The 24,553-nt window shown below is 45.2% G+C and overlaps 1 protein-coding gene across 1 annotated transcript in view; it reads right to left on the reverse strand.

The window, feature by feature from the left end:
* st14a (ST14 transmembrane serine protease matriptase a) overlaps positions 1 to 24,553 on the reverse strand; it is a 92,585-nt gene that overhangs the window by 2,696 nt on the left and 65,336 nt on the right. The window contains exons 9-17 of the mRNA XM_064972759.1: positions 21,516 to 21,628; positions 16,973 to 17,106; positions 15,462 to 15,566; positions 15,232 to 15,339; positions 13,821 to 13,937; positions 6,749 to 6,874; positions 4,379 to 4,562; positions 4,235 to 4,259; positions 490 to 540 (exon numbers count right to left, since the gene is read on the reverse strand). Of these exons, the coding sequence (XP_064828831.1) occupies positions 490 to 540; positions 4,235 to 4,259; positions 4,379 to 4,562; positions 6,749 to 6,874; positions 13,821 to 13,937; positions 15,232 to 15,339; positions 15,462 to 15,566; positions 16,973 to 17,106; positions 21,516 to 21,628 (963 nt within the window). The remainder of the gene's footprint in view (positions 1 to 489; positions 541 to 4,234; positions 4,260 to 4,378; positions 4,563 to 6,748; positions 6,875 to 13,820; positions 13,938 to 15,231; positions 15,340 to 15,461; positions 15,567 to 16,972; positions 17,107 to 21,515; positions 21,629 to 24,553) is intronic.

Raw genomic sequence — 24,553 nt, forward strand, 5'->3', positions numbered from 1 at the left:
GGTGCCCCATCCTGTGATCCACAGAGTTACCCTGGGGAAGGTGTGTTGTACAGACAGATGGGTCTGATGTAATGATACAGGGCTGAGCTCCATCTGCGGTCGTTGTCTGAAGGACGGCATTGTAGTACGGGTGGAGATCACCTGACGCAGGTTCCTCTTAACACGTTCTTACTGTTACTTCTGGACGCATACACCTGGCTGGGAATACCTGGAGAGACACACCTTTAGGACTGAACACACACACCTCCCATACACCTGGCTGGGAATACCTGGAGAGACACACCTGGTTAGGATTACACACCTCCCATACACCTGGCTGGGAATACCTGGAACACCTGGTTAGGACTGAACACACACCTCCCATACACCTGGCTGGGAATAATGGAAACACATCTCAGGACAAACACACCTCCCATACATGGCTGGGAATACCTGGTTCTAATAACTAATACTGTATAATGAAAACAGCCCATCCACATTCTCACTCACCTCCACCTGGTAGGACTGGCGCCCCATCCTGTGATCCAGACTGAGGAATACCTGGGGAGACACAACTGGTGTGTTGTGAACACACAGACCTCCCATACACCTGGCTGATGAATACCAGAGAACACCTGGTCACAGGACTGAACACACACTAGCTCCATACACCTGGCTGGGAATACCTGGAGAGACACACCTGGTTAGGACTGAACACACACACCTCCCATACACCTGGCTGGGAATACCTGGAGAGAGACACACCTGGTTAGGACTGAACACACACCTCCCATACACCTGGCTGGGAATACCTGGAGAGACACATCTGGTTCCTGAACTCACACCTCCCATACACCTGGCTGGGAATACCTGAGAGACACACCTGGTTAGGACTGAACACACACACCTCCCATACACCTGGCTGGGAATACCTGGAGAGACACACCTGGTTAGGACTGAACACACACCTCCCATACACCTGGCTGGGAATACCTGGAGAGACACACCTGGTTAGGACTGAACACACACACCTCCCATACACCTGGCTGGGAATACCTGGAGAGACACACCTGGTTAGGACTGAACACACACACCTCCCATACACCTGGCTGGGAATACCTGGAGAGACACACCTGGTTAGGACTGAACACACACACCTCCCATACACCTGGCTGGGAATACCTGGAGAGACACATCTGGTTAGGACTGAACACACACACACCTCCCATACACCTGGCTGGGAATACCTGGAGACACACGCCTGGTTAGGACTGAAACACACACACCTCCCATACACCTGGCTGGGAATACCTGGAGAGACACACCTGGTTAGGACTGAACACACACACCTCCCATACACCTGGCTGGGAATACCTGGAGAGACACACCTGGTTAGGACTGAACACACACACCTCCCATACACCTGGCTGGGAATACCTGGAGAGACACACCTGGTTAGGACTGAACACACACACACCTCCCATACACCTGGCTGGGAATACCTGGAGAGACACACCTGGTTAGGACTGAACACACACCTCCCATACACCTGGCTGGGAATACCTGGAGACACACCTGGTTAGGACTGAACACACACACCTCCCATACACCTGGCTGGGAATACCTGGAGAGACACACCTGGTTAGGACTGAACACACACACCTCCCATACACCTGGCTGGGAATACCTGGAGAGACACACCTGGTTAGGACTGAACTCACACCTCCCATACACCTGGCTGGGAATACCTGGAGAGACACACCTGGTTAGGACTGAACACACACCTCCCATACACCTGGCTGGGAATACCTGGAGAGACACACCTGGTTAGGACTGAACACACACACCTCCCATACACCTGGCTGGGAATACCTGGAGAGACACACCTGGTTAGGACTGAAACACACACACCTCCCATACACCTGGCTGGGAATACCTGGGGAGACACACCTGGTTAGGACTGAACACACACACCTCCCATACACCTGGCTGGGAATACCTGGAGAGACACACCTGGTTAGGACTGAACACACACACCTCCCATACACCTGGCTGGGAATACCTGGAGAGACACACCTGGTTAGGACTGAACACACACACCTCCCATACACCTGGCTGGGAATACCTGGGGACACACCTGGTTAGGACTGACACACCTCCCATACACCTGGCTGGGAATACCTGGGAGACACACCTGGTTAGGACTGAACACACACACCTCCCATACACCTGGCTGGGAATACCTGGAGAAACACACCTGGTTAGGACTGAACACACACACCTCCCATACACCTGGCTGGGAATACCTGGAGAGACACACCTGGTTAGGACTGACACACACACCTCCCATACACCTGGCTGGGAATACCTGGAGAAACACACCTGGTTAGGACTGAACACACACACCTCCCATACACCTGGCTGGGAATACCTGGAGAAACACCTGGTTAGGACTGAACACACACACCTCCCATACACCTGGCTGGGAATACCTGGAGAGACACACCTGGTTAGGACTGAACACACACACCTCCCATACACCTGGCTGGGAATACCTGGAGAGACACACCTGGTTAGGACTGAACACACACACCTCCCATACACCTGGCTGGGAATACCTGGAGAGACACACCTGGTTAGGACTGAACACACACACCTCCCATACACCTGGCTGGGAATACCTGGAGAGACACACCTGGTTAGGACTGAACACACACACCTCCCATACACCTGGCTGGGAATACCTGGAGAGACACACCTGGTTAGGACTGAACACACACACCTCCCATACACCTGGCTGGGAATACCTGGAGAGACACACCTGGTTAGGACTGAACACACACACCTCCCATACACCTGGCTGGGAATACCTGGAGAGACACACCTGGTTAGGACTGAACACACACGCCTCCCATACACCTGGCTGGGAATACCTGGAGAGACACACCTGGTTAGGACTGAACACACACACCTCCCATACACCTGGCTGGGAATACCTGGAGAGACACATCTGGTTAGGACTGAACACACACCTCCCATACACCTGGCTGGGAATACCTGGAGAGACACGCCTGGTTAGGACTGAACACACACCTCCCATACACCTGGCTGGGAATACCTGGAGAGACACACCTGGTTAGGACTGAAACACACACCTCCCATACACCTGGCTGGGAATACCTGGGGACTGAACACACACACCTCCCATACACCTGGCTGGGAATACCTGGGGAGACACACCTGGTTAGGACTGAACACACACACCTCCCATACACCTGGCTGGGAATACCTGGAGAGACACACCTGGTTAGGACTGAACACACACACCTCCCATACACCTGGCTGGGAATACCTGGAGAGACACACCTGGTTAGGACTGAACACACACACACCTCCCATACACCTGGCTGGGAATACCTGGAGAGACACACCTGGTTAGGACTGAACACACACACCTCCCATACACCTGGCTGGGAATACCTGGAGAGACACACCTGGTTAGGACTGAACACACACCTCCCATACACCTGGCTGGGAATACCTGGAGAAACACACCTGGTTAGGACTGAACACACACACCTCCCATACACCTGGCTGGGAATACCTGGAGAGACACACCTGGTTAGGACTGAACATACACCTGGCTGGGAATACCTGGAGAAACACACCTGGTTAGGACTGAACACACACACCTCCCATACACCTGGCTGGGAATACCTGGAGAGACACACCTGGTTAGGACTGAACACACACACCTCCCATACACCTGGCTGGGAATACCTGGAGAGACACACCTGGTTAGGACTGAACACACACACCTCCCATACACCTGGCTGGGAATCCCTGGAGAGACACACCTGGTTAGGACTGAACACACACACCTCCCATACACCTGGCTGGGAATACCTGGAGAGACACCTGGTTAGGACTGAACACACACACCTCCCATACACCTGGCTGGGAATACCTGGAGAGACACACCTGGTTAGGACTGAACACACACACCTCCCATACACCTGGCTGGGAATACCTGGGGAGACACACCTGGTTAGGACTGAACACACACACCTCCCATACACCTGGCTGGGAATACCTGGAGAGACACACCTGGTTAGGACTGAACACACACCTCCCATACACCTGGCTGGGAATACCTGGAGAGACACACCTGGTTAGGACTGAACACACACACCTCCCATACACCTGGCTGGGAATACCTGGAGAGACACACCTGGTTAGGACTGAACACACACACCTCCCATACACCTGGCTGGGAATACCTGGTGAGACACACCTGGTTTGGACTGAACACACACACACACACACACACTTTAAGCTGGGTAAACACACTACCACCACACGGTGGCAGGCGCACACAGGGAGAATCACCCGAAAGTACCTGGTCTTGGCGTCATCCTGTACACAGTGAGCAGCAGTAACCAGCCAGCGCTGGCTGATGATGGAAGCACCACACACGTGACCACTGTTCTTAATGTGGAGGCTGACCTGCCACGGGAACTCCCCTTCTTCTGCGTCCTGTCCACCCACGATACGGCTAGTTTTAAACAGGCTCCGCCCACAATCTGAAACAACACAAATCAGCTTTTAGTCAACAGACTCCTACACTGAGACTAATGTATTAGTCAACAACAGACTCCTACACTGAGACTAATGTATTAGTCAACAGACTCCTACACAGAGACTAATGCATTAGTCAACAACAGACTCCTACACAGAGACTAATGCATTAGTCAACAACAGACTCCTACACTGAGACTAATGTATTAGTCAACAACAGACTCCTACACTGAGACTAATGTATTAGTCAACACCAGACTCCTACACTGAGACTAATGTATTAGTAGACTCACACAGAGACTAAGTCAACACCAGACTCCTACACATGAGACTAATGTATTAGTCAACAACAGACTCCTACACTGAGACTAATGTATTAGTCAACAACAGACTCCTACACTGAGACTAATGTATTAGTCAACAACAGACTCCTACACTGAGACTAATGTATTAGTCAACAACCAGACTCCTACACTGAGACTAATGTATTAGTCAACAACAGACTCCTACACTGAGACTAATGTAGTCAACAACAGACTACTTAGTCAACAACAGACTCCTACACCGAGACTAATGTATTAGTCAACAACAGACTCCTACACTGAGACTAATGTATTAGTCAACAACAGACTCCTACACTGAGACTAATGTATTAGTCAACAACAGACTCCTACACTGAGACTAATGTATTAGTCAACAACAGACTCCTACACTGAGACTAATGTATTAGTCAACACCAGACTCCTACACTGAGACTAATGTATTAGTCAACACCAGACTCCTACACAGAGACTAATGTATTAGTCAACACCAGACTCCTACACTGAGACTAATGTATTAGTCAACAACAGACTCCTACACTGAGACTAATGTATTAGTCAACAACAGACTCCTACACTGAGACTAATGTATTAGTCAACAACAGACTCCTACACTGAGACTAATGCATTAGTCAACAACAGACTCCTACACTGAGACTAATGTATTAGTCAACAACAGACTACTACACTGAGACTAATGTATTAGTCAACAACAGACTCCTACACTGAGACTAATGTATTAGTCAACAACAGACTCCTACACTGAGACTAATGTATTAGTCAACAACAGACTCCTACACTGAGACTAATGTATTAGTCAACAACAGACTCCTACACTGAGACTAATGGATTAGTCAACAACAGACTCCTACACTGAGACTAATGTATTAGTCAACAACAGACTCCTACACAGAGACTAATGCATTACTCAACAACAGACTCCTACACTGAGACTAATGCATTAGTCAACAACAGACTCCTACACTGAGACTAATGCATTAGTCAACAACAGACTCCTACACTGAGACTAATGCATTAGTCAACAACAGACTCCTACACTGAGACTAATGTATTAGTCAACAACAGACTCCTACACTGAGACAAATGTATTAGTCAACAACAGACTCCTACACTGAGACTAATGTATTAGTCAACAACAGACTACTACACTGAGACTAATGCATTAGGCAATCACACATTTTACATTCAGATATTTAGAAAGGGGGTTATAAGAAGTAAAAATATGTTTATAAATCTGTAGTTAACAGTTACAGCTCATTGTGTGTGAACCACGGTGTATTGGACCATAGAATATAATGACTGATCATTGTGTGAACCACGGTGTATTGTACCATAGAATATAATGACTGATCATTGTGTGAACCATGTTGTATTGGACCATAGAATATAAACCATGGACCATAGAATATAATGACTGATCATTGTGTGAACCACGGTGTTGTATTGGACCATAGAATATAATGACTGATCATTGTGTGAACCACGGTGTATTGGACCATAGAATATAATGACTGATCATTGGACCATAGAATATAATGACTGATCATTGTGTGATTGGACCATAGAATATAATGACTGATCATTGTGTATTGTACCATAGAATATAATGACTGATCATTGTGTGAACCACGGTGTATTGGACCATAGAATATAATGACTGATCATTGTGTGAACCACGGTGTATTGGACCATAGAATATAATGACTGATCATTGTGTGAACCACGGTGTATTGGACCATAGAATATAATGACTGATCATTGTGTGAACCATGGTGTATTGGACCATAGAATATAATGACTGATCATTGTGTGAACCATGTTGTGTTGAAGGGACAGAGGGAGTGTCTTACCACAGTTGGCCTCATCTGATTTGTCCTCACAGTCAGGTGTTCCATCACACTCAGGGTTCTCCTTGTTGGTACACTTGTTGTTCTCACATTTATAGGTGGAGTCAGAACACTGCACATTATTCATAACTGGGGAGAGGAGAGAAATACCACATTCACTTTAGGTGGAGTCAGAACCATATTAACTTTAGGTGGAGTCAAAACCACATTAACTTTAGGTGGAGTAACATTTTAGGTGGAGTCAAAACCACATTAACTTTAGGTGGAGTCAGAACCCCATTAAACCCCAATCACTTCAAGGTGGAGTCAGAACCACATTCGCTTCAAGGTGGAGTCAGAACCCCATTCACTTTAGGTGGAGTCAGAACCCCATTAACTTTAGGTGGAGTCAGAACCCCATTAACTTTAGGTGGAGTCAGAACCCCAGTCGCTTCTAGGTGGAGTCAGAACCCCATTAACTTTAGGTGGAGTCAAACCCCAATTCGCTTTAGGTGGAGTCAGAACCCCACCCCAGTCAGAACCCCATTCACTTTAGGTGGAGTCAGAACCCCAGGTTAACTTTAGGTGGAGTCAGAACCCCCCATTCGCTTTAGGTGGAGTCAGAACCCCAGGTTCAGAACCATATTCTAGGTGGAGTCAGAACCATATTAACTTTAGGTGGAGTCAGAACCCCATTAACTTTAGGTGGAGTCAGAACCCCATTAACATTCAGAACCCCATTAACTTTAGGTGGAGTCAGAACCCCAGGTGGAGTCAGAACCCAATTAACTTTAGGTGGAGTCAGAACCCCATTAACTTTAGGTGGAGTCAAAACCCCATTAACTTTAGGTGGAGTCAAAACCCCATTCGCTTCTAGGTGGAGTCAAAACCCCATTAACAGGTTCAGAACCCCATTCAGGTGGAGTCAGAACCCCATTAAATTTGGAGTCAGAACCCCATTAACTTTAGGTGGAGTCAGAACCCCATTCGCTTTAGGTGGAGTCAGAACCCCATTAACTTTAGGTGGAGTCAGAACCCCCTTTAGGTGGAGTCAGAACCCCACTAGGTGGAGTCAAACCCCCAGGTGGAGTCAGAACCCCATTAACTTTAGGTGTCAGAACCCCATTAAGTCAGAACCCCATTAACTTTAGGTGGAGTCAGAACCCCATTCACTTCTAGGTGGAGTCAGAACCCCATTCACTTCTAGGTGGAGTCAGAACCCCATTAACTTTAGATGGAGTCAGAACCCAATTAACTTTAGGTGGAGTCAGAACCTCATTAACTTTAGGTGGAGTCAAAACCCCATTCGCTTCTAGGTGGAGTCAGAACCCCACCTTTAGGTGGAGTCAGAACCCCATTCAACTTTAGGTGGAGTCAGAACCCCATTAACCCCATTAACTTTAGGTGGAGTCAGAACCCCAGGTGGAGTCAGAACCCCATTCACTTCTAGGTGGAGTCAGAACCCCATTAACTCAGAACCTCATTAAAGGTGGAGTCAGAACCCCCCCATTCAGAACCCCATTCACTTTAGGTGGAGTCAGAACCCCATTAACTTTAGGTGGAGTCAGAACCCCATTAAATTTAGGTGGAGTCAGAACCCCATTAACTTTAGGTGGAGTCAGAACCCCATTTAGGTGGAGTCAGAACCCCATTAACTTTAGGTGGAGTCAGAACCCCATTAACTTTAGGTGGAGTCAAACCCCCATTAACTTTAGGTGGAGTCAGAACCCCATTCAATTTAGGTGGAGTCAGAACCCCATTAACTTTAGGTGGAGTCTGAACCCCATTAACTTTAGGTTCTGAACCCCATTAACTTTAGGTGGAGGTGGAGTCAGAACCCCATTCACTTTAGGTGGAGTCAGAACCCCCAGTCAGAACCCCATTAACTTTAGGTGGAGTCAGAACCCCATTAACTTTATTAACTTTAGGTGGAGTCAGAACCCCCATTAACTTTAGGTGGAGTCAGAACCCCATTAACTTTAGGTGGAGTCAGAACCCCCATTAACCCCATTAACTTTAGGTGGAGTCAGAACCCCATTAACTTTAGGTGGAGTCAGAACCCATTCACTTTAGGTGGAGTCAGAACCCCATTAACTTTAGGTGGAGTCAGAACCCCATTAACTTTAGGTGGAGTCAGAACCCCCATTAACTTTAGGTGGAGTCAGAACCCCATTAACTTTAGGTGGAGTCAAACCCCATTCGCTTCAGGTGGAGTCAGAACCCCCATTCAACTTCAGAACCCCATTAAGGTGGAGTCAGAGAACCCCCATTCAGAACCCCATTAACTTTAGGTGGAGTCAGAACCCCATTAACTTTAGGTGGAGTCAGAACCCCATTAACTTTAGGTGGAGTCAGAACCCCAGGTGGAGTCAGAACCCCATTAACTTTAGGTGGAGTCAGAACCCCATTAACTTTAGGTGGAGTAGGTGGAGTCAGAACCCCATTCACTTCTAGGTGGAGTCAGAACCCCATTAACTTTAGGTGGAGTCAGAACCCCATTCAGAACTTAACTTTAGGTGGAGTCAAAACCCCATTAACTTTAGGTGGAGTCAAAACCCCCCCAGGTGGAGTCAGAACCCCATTCACTTTGGGGTGGAGTCAGAACCCCCCATTCAGAACCCCTTTAGGTGGAGTCAGAACCCCATTAACGCTTCAAGGTGGAGTCAGAAGTCAAACCCCATTCGCTTCTAGGTTCAGAACCCCATTAGGTGGAGTCAGAACCCCAGTCAGAACCCCATTAACTTTAGGTGGAGTCAGAACCCCATTCACTTCTAGGTGGAGTCAGAACCCCATTCACTTCTAGGTGGAGTCAGAACCCCCATTAACTTTAGGTGGAGTCAGAACCTCATTAACTTTAGGTGGAGTCAAAACCCCATTAACTTTAGGTGGAGTCAAAACCCCATTCGCTTCTAGGTGGTCAGTCAGAACCCCATTAACTTCAGGTGGAGTCAGAACCCCATTAACTTTAGGTGGAGTCAGAACCCCATTAACTTTAGGTGGAGTCAAACCCCACTTTAGGTGGAGTCAGAACCCCATTAACTTTAGGTGGAGTCAGAACCCCCATTAGTCAGAACCCCATTTTGGAGTCAGAACCCCATTAACTTTAGGTGGAGTCAGAACCCCTTCATAAAAGGTGGAGTCAGAACCCCATAAACTTTAGGTGGAGTCAGAACCATATTAAACCCCATTAACTTTAGGTGGAGTCAGAACCCCATTAACTTTAGGTGGAGTCAGAACCCCATTAACTTTAGGTGGAGTCAGAACCCCATTAACTTTAGGTGGAGTCAGAACCCCATTAGGTGGAGTCAGAACCCCATTAACTTTAGGTGGAGTCAGAACCCCATTAACTTTAGGTGGAGTCAGAACCCCCAGTTTCGCTTCTAGGTGGAGTCAGAACCCCATTAGAACCCCTTTAGGTGGAGTCTTTAGGTGGAGTCAGAACCCCATTAACTTTAGGTGGAGTCAAACCCCCATTCGCTTCTAGGTGTCAGAACCCCAGCTTCTAGGTGGAGTCAGAACCCCATTAACTTTAGGTGGAGTCAGAACCCCATTAACTTTAGGTGGAGTCAGAACCCCATTCATTGGAGTCAGAACCCCAACTTTAGGTGGTCAGTCAGAACCCAATTAACTTTAGGTGGAGTCAGAACCCCCATTAACTTTAGGTGGAGTCAGAACCCCATTAACTTTAGGTGGAGTCAGAACCCCATTAACTTTAGGTGGAGTCAGGTGAGTCAGAACCCCATTAACTTTAGGTGGAGTCAGAACCCCATTAACTTTAGATGGAGTCAGAACCCAATTAACTTTTGGAGGAACCTCATTAACTTTAGGTGGAGTCAGAACCCCAATTCAGAACCCCAACTTTAGGTGGAGTCAGAACCCCATTCAATTTAGGTGGAGTCAGAACCCCATTAACTTTAGGTGGAGTCAGAACCCCATTCGCTTCTAGGTGGAGTCAGAACCCCATTAATTCAGAACCCCATTCGCTTCTAGGTGGAGTCAGAACCCCATTAAATTAACTTTAGGTGGAGTCAGAACCCATTCGCTTCTAGGTGGAGTCAGAACCCCATTAACTTTAGGTGGAGTCAGAACCCCATTAACTTTAGGTGGAGTCTGAACCCCATTAACTTTAGGTGGAGTCTGAACCCCATTAACTTTAGGTGGAGTCAAAACCCCATTAACTTTAGGTGGAGTCAGAACCCCATTAACTTTAGGTGGAGTCAGAACCCCATTCACTTTAGGTGAGTCAGAACCCCATTAACTTTAGGTGGAGTCAGAACCCCATTAACTTTAGGTGGAGTCAGAACCCCATTAACTTTAGGTGGAGTCAGAACCCCATTAACTTTAGGTGGAGTCAGAACCCCATTCACTTTAGGTGGAGTCAAAACCCCATTAACTTTAGGTGGAGTCAGAACCCCATTCGCTTCTAGGTGGAGTCAGAACCCCATTAACTTTAGGTGGAGTCAGAACCCCATTCACTTTAGGTGGAGTCAGAACCCCATTAACTTTAGGTGGAGTCAGAACCCCATTAACTTTAGGTGGAGTCAGAACCCCATTCACTTTAGGTGGAGTCAGAACCCCATTAAATTTAGGTGGAGTCAAAACCCCATTAACTTTAGGTGGAGTCAGAACCCCATTCACTTTAGGTGGAGTCAGAACCCCATTAACTTTAGGTGGAGTCAGAACCCCATTAACTTTAGGTGGAGTCAGAACCCCATTAACTTTAGGTGGAGTCAGAACCCAATTAACTTTAGGTGGAGTCAGAACCCCATTAACTTTAGGTGGAGTCAAAACCCCATTAACTTTAGGTGGAGTCAAAACCCCATGGAGTCAGAACCCCTTCTAGGTGGAGTCAGAACCCCATTCACTTTAGGTGGAGTCAGAACCCCATTAACTTTAGGTGGAGTCAGAACCCCATTAACTTTAGGTGGAGTCAGAACCCCATTAACTTTAGGTGGAGTCAGAACCCCATTAACTTTAGGTGGAGTCAGAACCCCATTCACTTTAGGTGGAGTCAGAACCCCATTAACTTTAGGTGGAGTCAGAACCCCATTAACTTTAGGTGGAGTCAGAACCCATTAACTTTAGGTTCAGAACCCCATTAACTTTTAGGTGGAGTCAGAACCCCATTAACTTTAGGTGGAGTCAGAACCCCATTAAACTTCAGGTGGAGTCAGAACTCTAGGTGGAGTCAAAACCCCATTAACTTTAGGTGGAGTCAAAACCCCATTCACTTTAGGTGGAGTCAGAACCCCATTCACTTTAGGTGGAGTCAGAACCCCATTAACTTTAGGTGGAGTCAGAACCCCATTCACTTCTAGGTGGAGTCGGAACCCCATTAACTTTAGGTGGAGTCGGAACCCCATTAACTTTAGGTGGAGTCGGAACCCCATTAACTTTAGGTGGAGTCAGAACCCCATTAACTTTAGGTGGAGTCAAACCCCATTCGCTTCTAGGTGGAGTCAGAACCCCATTAACTTTAGGTGGAGTCAGAACCCCATTAACTTTAGGTGGAGTCAGAACCCTTCTAGGTGGAGTCAGAACCCCATTAACTTTAGGTGGAGTCAGAACCCCATTCGCTTTAGGTGGAGTCAAACCCCATTAACAGGTGGAGTCAAACCCCATTCACTTTAGGTGGAGTCAGAACCCCATTCACTTTAGGTGGAGTCAGAACCCCATTCACTTTAGGTGGAGTCAGAACCCCCATTAACTTAACTTTAGGTGGAGTCAGAACCCCATTAACTTCTAGGTGGAGTCAGAACCCCATTAACTTTAGGTGGAGTCAGAACCCCATTAACTTTAGGTGGAGTCAGAACCCCATTAACTTTAGGTGGAGTCAGAACCCCATTAACTTTAGGTGGAGTCAGAACCCCATTAACTTTAGGTGGAGTCAGAACCCCATTCGCTTCTAGGTGGAGTCAGAACCCCATTCGCTTCTAGGTGGAGTCAGAACCCCATTCGCTTCTAGGTGGAGTCAGAACCCCATTAACTTTAGGTGGAGTCAGAACCCAATTAACTTTAGGTGGAGTCAGAACCCCATTAACTTTAGGTGGAGTCAAACCCCATTAACTTTAGGTGGAGTCAGAACCCCATTAACTTTAGGTGGAGAACCCCATTCGCTTCTAGGTGGAAAACCCCATTAACTTTAGGTGGAGTAGGTGGAGTCAGAACCCCATTAACTTTAGGTGGAGTCAGAACCCCCTTCTAGGTGGAGTCAGAACCCCATTAACTTTAGGTGGAGTCAGAACCCCATTAACTTTAGGTGGAGTCAAACCCCATTAACTTCTAGGTGGAGTCAGAACCCCATTAACTTTAGGTGGAGTCAAAACCCCATTAATGGAGTCGAAACCCTTTAGGTGGAGTCAGTCAAAACCCCATTCGCTTTAGGTGGAGTCAGAACCCCATTAACTTTAGGTGGAGTCAGAACCCAATTAACATTTTAGGTGGAGTCAGAACCCCATTAACTTTAGGTGGAGTCAGAACCCCAATTAACTTTAGGTGGAGTCAGAACCCAATTAGGTGGAGTCAGAACCCAATTAACTTTAGGTGGAGTCAGAACCCAATTAACTTTAGGTGGAGTCAGAACCCCCCTTTAGGTGGAGTTAACTTTAGGTGGAGTCAGAACCCAATTAACTTTAGGTGGAGTCAGAACCCAATTAACTTTAGGTGGAGTCAGAACCCAATTAACTTTAGGTGGAGTCAGAACCCAATTAACTTTAGGTGGAGTCAGAACCCAATTAACTTTAGGTGGAGTCAGAACCCCATTAACTTTAGGTGGAGTCAGAACCCCATTAACTTTAGGTGGAGTCAGAACCCCATTCGCTTTAGGTGGAGTCAAAACCCCATTCGCTTCTAGGTGGAGTCAAAACCCCATTAACTTTAAAATAAAATCGGTGTTAATTCGTGACGTGCACAGGATACAGCAGGTGTAAAAACAACAGTACTTTTAAATGCTTACGAGCTCTTCCTCAACAACGCGGGTATATTACTGCGATTAAAAAGAGAGAACTGATACGCTCCGTGAAACACAGCCGATCCGTTCTCAGGCTGCATCCACCTGTAAAACCATTCTGATCGATGGAGAGAAAGGTCTCCTCACTTCGTCCACAGTCGCTCTCGTCTGACCCGTCGCCACAGTCATCCTTCTCGTCACAGCGTTTCTTCTCCGACACACACTTTCCGTTCTGACATGTCAGCTCCCCCGCTTTACAAGCACCTGAGGAGACATGATAAAACACGCTGGATATAGATATATATATATATAGAGATATATATATAGATATAGATATATATATATATATACATCTATCTAGATATATATATATATCTATATATAGAGATATATATATATAGATATATAGAGATAGAGATAGAGATATATAGAGATATATATATAGATATATAGAGATAGAGATAGAGATATATAGAGATATATATATAGATATATAGAGATAGAGAGATAGAGATATATAGAGATATATATATAGAGATATATAGAGATAGAGATATATAGAGATATATATATAGATATATAGAGATAGAGATATATAGAGATATATATATAGATATATAGAGATAGAGATATAGAGAGATATATAGAGATAGAGATATATAGAGATATATATATAGATATATAGAGATAGAGAGATAGAGATAGAGATATATAGAGATATATATATAGATATATAGAGATAGAGATATATAGAGATATATATATAGATATATAGAGATAGAGAGATAGAGATATATATATAGATATATAGAGATAGAGAGATAGAGATATATAGAGATATATATATAGATATATAGAGATAGAGATATATAGAGATATATATATAGATATATAGAGATAGAGATAGAGAGATAGAGATATATAGAGATATATATATAGATATATAGAGATAGAGATAGAGATATATAGAGATATATATATAGATATATAGAGATAGAGATATAGAGAGATATATATATAGATATATAGAGATAGAGATATATAGAGATATATATATAGATATATAGAGATAGAGATAGAGAGATATATAGAGATATATATATAGATATATAGAGATAGAGATATATAGAGATATATATATAGATATATAGAGATATAGAGAGATATATATATAGATATATAGAGATAGAGATATATAGAGATATATATATAGATATATAGAGATAGAGATATATATATAGATATAAATATATAGAGATAGAGATAGAGATATATATATAGATATATAGAGATAGAGATATATAGAGATATATATATAGATATATAGAGATAGAGATATATAGAGATATATATATAGATATATAGAGATAGAGATATATAGAGATATATATATAGATATATAGAGATAGAGATAGATATATATATCTCTATCTTTCAATCACAGCTTTACTTTTTGCTCCACTGCACCTGAAAGTAACTGAATGTGTGAAGTGGAAACAGGGAGTGAGTTCTGTTCCATCTGTCAGCAGGCCTGAGGCATCAGCCCTGTGAAACCTACCACAGTTCTGCTCATCGGTGTCATCTCCACAGTCGTTCACTCCATCACACTCCCAGAACTGGGGCTTACACAGGCCGTTCTTACAGCTGATCTGAGTGGAATCACACTCTGCGAGCGAGCGCACACACACACACACACACGTTAAACAACAATCAATCATTAGTATTGATCCATCTAATATCCGTTAAAGTTTTCCCCAGACAAAAATCAATAAGTTTGTTAGAACTCACTGCAGTTCATCTCGTCGCTCATATCTCCACAGTCGTTCCAGCCGTCACACATCAGTTGTGTGTTGACACAACGCTGGTTGTTGCACTGAAACTTGTTAGGACAGGCTGGGGGTGGAAAGAAAGGAGGGGGAGGAGTCAGCTAAAGGAAAAACAATATGCTGCACTGAGGCTCACCTCATGAACACCTGGCCAATATGACTGGCTGGTTCATTATCACCTGGCCAATATGACTGGCTGGTTCATTAACACCTGGCTGGTTCATTAACACCTGGCCAATATGACTGGCTGGTTCATTATCACCTGGCCAATATGACTGGCTGGTTCATTAACACCTGGCTGGTTCATTAACACCTGGCCAATATGACTGGCCGGTTCATTAACACCTCTCCAATATGACTGGCCGGTTCATTAACACCTGGCTGGTTCATTAACACCTGGCCAATATGACTGGCCGGTTCATTAACACCTGGCCAATATGACTGGCCGGTTCATTAACACCTGGCCAATATGACTGGCCGGTTCATTAACACCTGGCCAATATGACTGGCCGGTTCATTAACACCTGGCCAATATGACTGGCCGGTTCATTAACACCTGGCCAATATGACTGCCCGGTTCATTAACACCTGGCAATATGACTGGCCGGTTCATTAACACCTGGCCAATATGACTGGCCGGTTCATTAACACCTGGCCAATATGACTGGCCGGTTCATTAACACCTGGCCAATATGACTGGCCGGTTCATTAACACCTGGCCAATATGACTGGCCGGTTCATTAACACCTGGCCAATATGACTGGCCGGTTCATTAACACCTGGCCAATATGACTGGCGGTTCATTAACACCTGGCCAATATGACTGGCGGTTCATTAACACCTGGCCAATATGACTGGCGGTTCATTAACACCTGGCCAATAAGACTGGCGGTTCATTAACACCTGGCCAATATGACTGGCCGGTTCATTAACACCTGGCCAATATGACTGGCGGTTCATTAACACCTGGCCAATATGACTGGCGGTTCATTAACACCTGGCCAATATGACTGGCCGGTTCATTAACATCTCTCCAATATGACTGGCCGGTTCATTAACACCTCTCCAATATGACTGGCCGGTTCATTAACACCTGGCCAATATGACTGGCCGGTTCATTAACACCTGGCCAATATGACTGGCCGGTTCATTAACACCTCTCCAATATGACTGGCCGGTTCATTAACACCTCTCCAATATGACTGGCCGGTTCATTAACATCTCTCCAATATGACTGGCCGGTTCATTAACATCTCTCCAATATGACTGGCCGGTTCATTAACATCTCTCCAATATGACTGGCCGGTTCATTAACATCTCTCCAATATGACTGGCCGGTTCATTAACATCTCTCCAATATGACTGGCCAGGGACAGGTCAGTGAATGCTCAGGTCATCACTTGTCTTGTCTAATGAGCTTAATGAGCTTAAGTGCTTAATATGATTTGATGAACAATCAAGATGTCTACTTACGGTCTGTGGATTCGAAGGTCTCGTACGTGGCGCTGAATCCTCTGTCGACATACGAGGCGTCGGAGTAAAAGACTACCTTCATGGTGTTAGTGTCACTGGTTACAACAGGACTGGTTGGAAGTTCTCCACAATACCTGAGACAGACACGTTACAATAAGAGGTCAACTCTCCACGATACCTGAGACAGACACGTTACAATAAGAGGTCAACTCTCCACAATACCTGATACAGACACGGTACAATAAGAGGTCAACTCTCCATGATACCTGAGACAGACACGTTACAATAAGAGGTCAACTCTCCACAATACCTGATACAGACACGTTACAATAAGAGGTCAACTCTCCACGATACCTGAGACAGACACGTTACAATAAGAGGTCAACTCTCCACGATACCTGAGACAGACACGTTACAATAAGAGGTCAACTCTCCACGATACCTGAGACAGACACGTTACAATAAGAGGTCAACTCTCCACGATACCGGAGACAGACACGTTACAATAAGAGGTCAACTCTCCACGATACCTGAGACAGACACGTTACAATAAGAGGTCAACTCTCCATGATACCTGATACAGACACGTTACAATAAGAGGTCAACTCTCCACGATACCTGATACAGACACGTTACAATAAGAGGTCAACTCTCCACGATACCTGATACAGACACGTTACAATAAGAGGTCAACTCTCCACAATACCTGATACAGACACGGTACAATAAGAGGTCAACTCTCCATGATACCTGAGACAGACACGTTACAATAAGAGGTCAACTCTCCACAATACCTGATACAGACACGTTACAATAAGAGGTCAACTCTCCACGATACCTGAGACAGACACGTTACAATAAGAGGTCAACTCTCCACGATACCTGAGACAGACACGTTACAATAAGAGGTCAACTCTCCATGATACCTGAGACAGACACGTTACAATAAGAGGTCAACTCTCCACGATACCTGAGACAGACACGTTACAATAAGAGGTCAACTCTCCACGATACCTGATACAGACACGTTACAATAAGAGGTCAACTCTCCACGATACCTGATACAGACACGTTACAATAAGAGGTCAACTCTCCACAATACCTGATACAGACACGGTACAATAAGAGGTCAACTCTCCATGATACCTGAGACAGACACGTTACAATAAGAGGTCAACTCTCCACAATACCTGATACAGACACGTTACAATAAGAGGTCAACTCTCCACGATACCTGAGACAGACACGTTACAATAAGAGGTCAACTCTCCACGATACCTGAGACAGACACGTTACAATAAGAGGTCAACTCTCCATGATACCTGAGACAGACACGTTACAATAAGAGGTCAACTCTCCACGATACCTGAGACAGACACGTTACAATAAGAGGTCAACTCTCCACGATACCTGAGACAGACACGTTACAATAAGAGGTCAACTCTCCATGATACCTGATACAGACACGTTACAATAAGAGGTCAACTCTCCACGATACCTGATACAGACACGTTACAATAAGAGGTCAACTCTCCATGATACCTGAGACAGACACGTTACAATAAGAGGTCAACTCTCCACGATACCTGAGACAGACACGTTACAATAAGAGGTCAACTTTCCACGATACCTGTGTTGGAGTCTAGCTTGAAATATACTTATTCATGTTAAACTTTAGTGATTACTTTACATGTATAAGAAATCTATATGTTGGGGGTCAAGGAAGGGTAAAAAGGGACATGGAAAGGGACATGGAAAGGGACATGGAAAGGGACCGAGGGACATGGAAAGGGACCGAGGGACATGGAAAGGGACATGGAAAGGGACCGAGGAACATGGAAAGGGACCGAGGGACATGGAAAGGGACCGAGGGACATGGAAAGGGACCGAGGGACATGGAAAGGGACATGGAAAGGGACATGGAAAGTGACCGAGGGACCTGGAAAGGGACCGAGGGACATGGAAAGGGACATGGAAAGGGACCGAGGAACTTGGAAAGGGACCGAGGGACATGGAAAGGGACATGGAAAGGGACATGGAAAGTGACCGAGGGACCTGGAAAGGGACCGAGGGACATGGAAAGGGACCGAGGGACATGGAAAGGGACCGAGGGACATGGAAAGGGACATGGAAAGGGACATGGAAAGGGACATGGAAAGTGACCGAGGGACCTGGAAAGGGACATGGAAAGGGACCGAGGGACATGGAAAGGGACATGGAAAGGGACCGAGGGACATGGAAAGGGACATGGAAAGGGACCGAGGGACATGGAAAGGGACCGAGGGACATGGAAAGGGACCGAGGGACATGGAAAGGGACCGAGGGACATGTAAAGGGACATGGAAAGGGACATGGAAAGGGACCGAGGGACATGGAAAGGGACATGGAAAGGGACCGAGGGACATGGAAAGGGACATGGAAAGGGACCGAGGGACATGGAAAGGGACATGGAAAGGGACCGAGGGACCTGGAAAGGGACCGAGGGACATGGAAAGGGACCGAGGGACATGGAAAGGGACCGAGGGACATGGAAAGGGACATGGAAAGGGACATGGAAAGGGACATGGAAAGTGACCGAGGGACCTGGAAAGTGACCGAGGGACCTGGAAAGGGACATGGAAAGGGACCGAGGGACATGGAAAGGGACATGGAAAGGGACCGAGGGACATGGAAAGGGACATGGAAAGGGACCGAGGGACATGGAAAGTGACCGAGGGACCTGGAAAGGGACCGAGGGACATGGAAAGGGACATGGAAAGGGACCGAGGAACTTGGAAAGGGACCGAGGGACATGGAAAGGGACATGTAAAGGGACCGAGGGACATGTAAAGGGACCGAGGGACATGGAAAGGGACCGAGGGACATGGAAAGGGACCGAGGGACATGGAAAGGGACATGGAAAGGGACCGAGGGACATGGAAAGGGACCGAGGGACATGTAAAGGGACATGGAAAGGGACATGGAAAGGGACATGGAAAGGGACATGGAAAGTGACCGAGGGACCTGGAAAGGGACATGGAAAGGGACCGAGGGACATGGAAAGGGACATGGAAAGGGACCGAGGGACATGGAAAGGGACATGGAAAGGGACCGAGGGACCTGGAAAGGGACCGAGGGACATGGAAAGGGACCGAGGGACATGGAAAGGGACCGAGGGACATGGAAAGGGACATGGAAAGGGACATGGAAAGGGACATGGAAAGTGACCGAGGGACCTGGAAAGGGACATGGAAAGGGGCCGAGGGACATGGAAAGGGACATGGAAAGGGGCCGAGGGACATGGAAAGGGACATGGAAAGGGACCGAGGGACATGGAAAGTGACCGAGGGACCTGGAAAGGGACCGAGGGACATGGAAAGGGACATGGAAAGGGACCGAGGAACTTGGAAAGGGACCGAGGGACATGGAAAGGGACATGTAAAGGGACCGAGGGACATGTAAAGGGACCGAGGGACATGGAAAGGGACCGAGGGACATGGAAAGGGACATGGAAAGGGACAGAGGAACTTGGAAAGGGACCGAGGGACATGGAAAGGGACATGGAAAGGGACATGGAAAGGGACCGAGGGTCATGGAAAGGGAACCAGGCCCATAAAGCAGGCCAGTTGCCGAGGAACCAGGCCCATAAAGCAGGCCAGTTGCCGAGGAACCAGGCCCATAAAGCAGGCCAGTTGCCGAGGAACCAGGCCCATAAAGCAGGCCAGTTGCCGAGGAACCAGGCCCATAAAGCAGGCCAGTTGCCGAGGAACCAGGCCCATAAAGCAGGCCAGTTGCCGAGGAACCAGGCCCATAAAGCAGGCCAGTTGCCGAGGAACCAGGCCCATAATGTAGGCCAGTTGCCGAGGAACCAGGCCCATAATGTAGGCCAGTTGCCGAGGAACCAGGCCCATAAAGCTCCTAACTACCAAAATGTTTTACCCATCTACCAATAGGTGCCCTTCTTTGTGAGGCATTGGAACCTCCCTGGTCTTTGTGGTTGAATATCTATTTGAAATTCACTGCTCGACTGAGGGACTTTACAGATAATTATATGTGTGTGTGGGGTACAGAGACGAGGTAGTCATTCAAAAAAATCATGTTAAACACTATTATTGCACACACAGTGAGTCCATGCAACCTGAGTTGATTTTTACTCCTGAACTTATTCAGGCTTTTGCCATAGCAAAGGGGGTGAATACTTACTGACTCAAACCAGTAAAACGTTTGTTAAAACACACTTCCACTTCGACATGATGAGGTATTGTGACAAAAATCACAATTGAATCAATTTTAAATTCAGACTTTAACACAACATTTGAAAAGGGGTCTGAATTATTTCTGGAGGCAGGTACCTTGCATAACATTCATTTTAGGTGGTTTTTGCCTGTTAAACCAGCTGGCTAGCTAGATTATTACAATTCACATTAAGCTAGCTGATCATGCTGTGTGTGTATATCTTGGTTTGTTTGTTGTTGCCATTGTCCTGTCTGGAAGGAGGGTGAGGGAAAGGGGAGGTGCAGTGTGAGGTAATACAGCAGGGGGAAGTGCTTCTCAAACATCTCACCTCTTGTTGTTGATCTCTACATAGTCCTTGTTACAGTCCTTTGTGTTCTCCTGACCCAGCTCTGATAACAGGAAGGTACTGAACTTGACCTTCACTGACTTACCAGCAGGGACCTGGGGGGGACAATAGTACAGTCAAACATTATACACACACTTAGCCTGATACAAAACCTCTATCAGCCAATATATCAAATCTGAAGGCCTCAATATCTGATTATTAGAGTATCAAATAAATCAGTCAAACACTTCACTATGTTGTAACCCCAGTATAAAACACTTCACTATGTTGTAACCCCAGTATAAAACACTTCACTATGTTGTAACCCCAGTATAAAACACTTCACTATGTTGTAACCCCAGTACAGTATAAAACACTTCACTGTGTTGTAACCCCAGTATAAAACACTTCACTGTGTTGTAACCCCAGTATAAAGCACTTCACTGTGTTGTAACCCCAGTATAAAACACTTCACTGTGTTGTAACCCCAGTATAAAACACTTCACTGTGTTGTAACCCCAGTATAAAACACTTCACTATGTTGTAACCCCAGTATAAAACACTTCACTATGTTGTAACCCCAGTATAAAACACTTCACTATGTTGTAACCCCAGTATAAAACACTTCACTATGTTGTAACCCCAGTATAAAACACTTCACTATGTTGTAACCCCAGTATAAAACACTTCACTATGTTGTAACCCCAGTATAAAACACTTCACTATGTTGTATCCCCAGTATAAAACACTTCACTATGTTGTAACCCCAGTATAAAACACTTCACTATGTTGTATCCCCAGTACAGTATAAAACACTTCACTGTGTTGTAACCCCAGTATAAAACACTTCACTATGTTGTAACCCCAGTACAGTATAAAACACTTCACTATGTTGTAACCCCAGTATAAAACACTTCACTATGTTGTATCCCCAGTACAGTATAAAACACTTCACTACGTTGTAACCCCAGTATAAAACACTTCACTATGTTGTATCCCCAGTATAAAACACTTCACTGTGTTGTAACCCCAGTACAGTATAAAACACTTCACTGTGTTGTAACCCCAGTATAAAACACTTCACTGTGTTGTAACCCCAGTATAAAACACTTCACTATGTTGTAACCCCAGTATAAAACACTTCACTGTGTTGTAACCCCAGTATAAAACACTTCACTGTGTTGTAACCCCAGTATAAAACACTTCACTGTGTTGTAACCCCAGTACAGTATAAAACACTTCACTGTGTTGTAACCCAGTACAGTATAAAACACTTCACTGTGTTGTAACCCAGTACAGTATAAAACACTTCACTGTGTTGTAACCCAGTACAGTATAAAACACTTCACTGTGTTGTAACCCCAGTATAAAACACTTCACTGTGTTGTAACCCCAGTATAAAACACTTCACTGTGTTGTAACCCCAGTATAAAACACTTCACTGTGTTGTAACCCCAGTATAAAACACTTCACTGTGTTGTAACCCCAGTATAAAACACTTCACTGTGTTGTAACCCCAGTATAAAACACTTCACTGTGTTGTAACCCCAGTATAAAACACTTCACTGTGTTGTAACCCCAGTATAAAACACTTCACTGTGTTGTAACCCCAGTATAAAACACTTCACTATGTTGTAACCCCAGTATAAAGCACTTCACTATGTTGTAACCCCAGTATAAAACACTTCACTATGTTGTAATCCCCAGTACAGTATAAAACACTTCACTATGTTGTAACCCCAGTATAAAACACTTCACTGTGTTGTAACCCCAGTATAAAACACTTCACTGTGTTGTAACACCAGTACAGTATAAAACACTTCACTATGTTGTAACCCCAGTACAGTATAAAACACTTCACTATGTTGTAACCCCAGTATAAAACACTTCACTATGTTGTAACCCCAGTATAAAACACTTCACTATGTTGTAACCCCAGTATAAAACACTTCACTGTGTTGTAACCCCAGTATAAAACACTTCACTGTGTTGTAACCCCAGTATAAAACACTTCACTGTGTTGTAACCCCAGTATAAAACACTTCACTGTGTTGTAACCCAGTACAGTATAAAACACTTCACTGTGTTGTAACCCAGTACAGTATAAAACACTTCACTGTGTTGTAACCCCAGTATAAAACACTTCACTGTGTTGTAACCCCAGTATAAAACACTTCACTATGCTGTAACCCCAGTATAAAACACTTCACTGTGTTGTAACCCCAGTATAAAACACTTCACTGTGTTGTAACCCCAGTATAAAACACTTCACTGTGTTGTAACCCCAGTATAAAACACTTCACTATGTTGTAACCCCAGTATAAAACACTTCACTATGTTGTAACCCCAGTACAGTATAAAACACTTCACTATGTTGTAACCCCAGTACAGTATAAAACACTTCACTATGTTGTAACCCCAGTATAAAACACTTCACTATGTTGTAACCCCAGTACAGTATAAAACACTTCACTATGTTGTAACCCCAGTACAGTATAAAACACTTCACTATGTTGTAACCCCAGTATAAAACACTTCACTGTGTTGTAACCCCAGTATAAAACACTTCACTATGTTGTAACCCCAGTACAGTATAAAACACTTCACTATGTTGTAACCCCAGTATAAAACACTTCACTATGTTGTAACCCCAGTATAAAACACTTCACTATGTTGTAACCCCAGTACAGTATAAAACACTTCACTATGTTGTAACCCCAGTATAAAACACTTCACTATGTTGTAACCCCAGTATAAAACACTTCACTGTGTTGTAACCCCAGTATAAAACACTTCACTATGTTGTAACACCAGTACAGTATAAAACACTTCACTATGTTGTAACCCCAGTACAGTATAAAACACTTCACTATGTTGTAACCCCAGTATAAAACACTTCACTATGTTGTAACCCCAGTATAAAACACTTCACTATGTTGTAACCCCAGTATAAAACACTTCACTGTGTTGTAACCCCAGTATAAAACACTTCACTGTGTTGTAACCCAGTACAGTATAAAACACTTCACTGTGTTGTAACC

The sequence above is a fragment of the Oncorhynchus masou genome, chromosome 9 (genome assembly GCF_036934945.1).
Source record: "Oncorhynchus masou masou isolate Uvic2021 chromosome 9, UVic_Omas_1.1, whole genome shotgun sequence".
Lineage (NCBI taxonomy): Eukaryota > Metazoa > Chordata > Actinopteri > Salmoniformes > Salmonidae > Oncorhynchus > Oncorhynchus masou.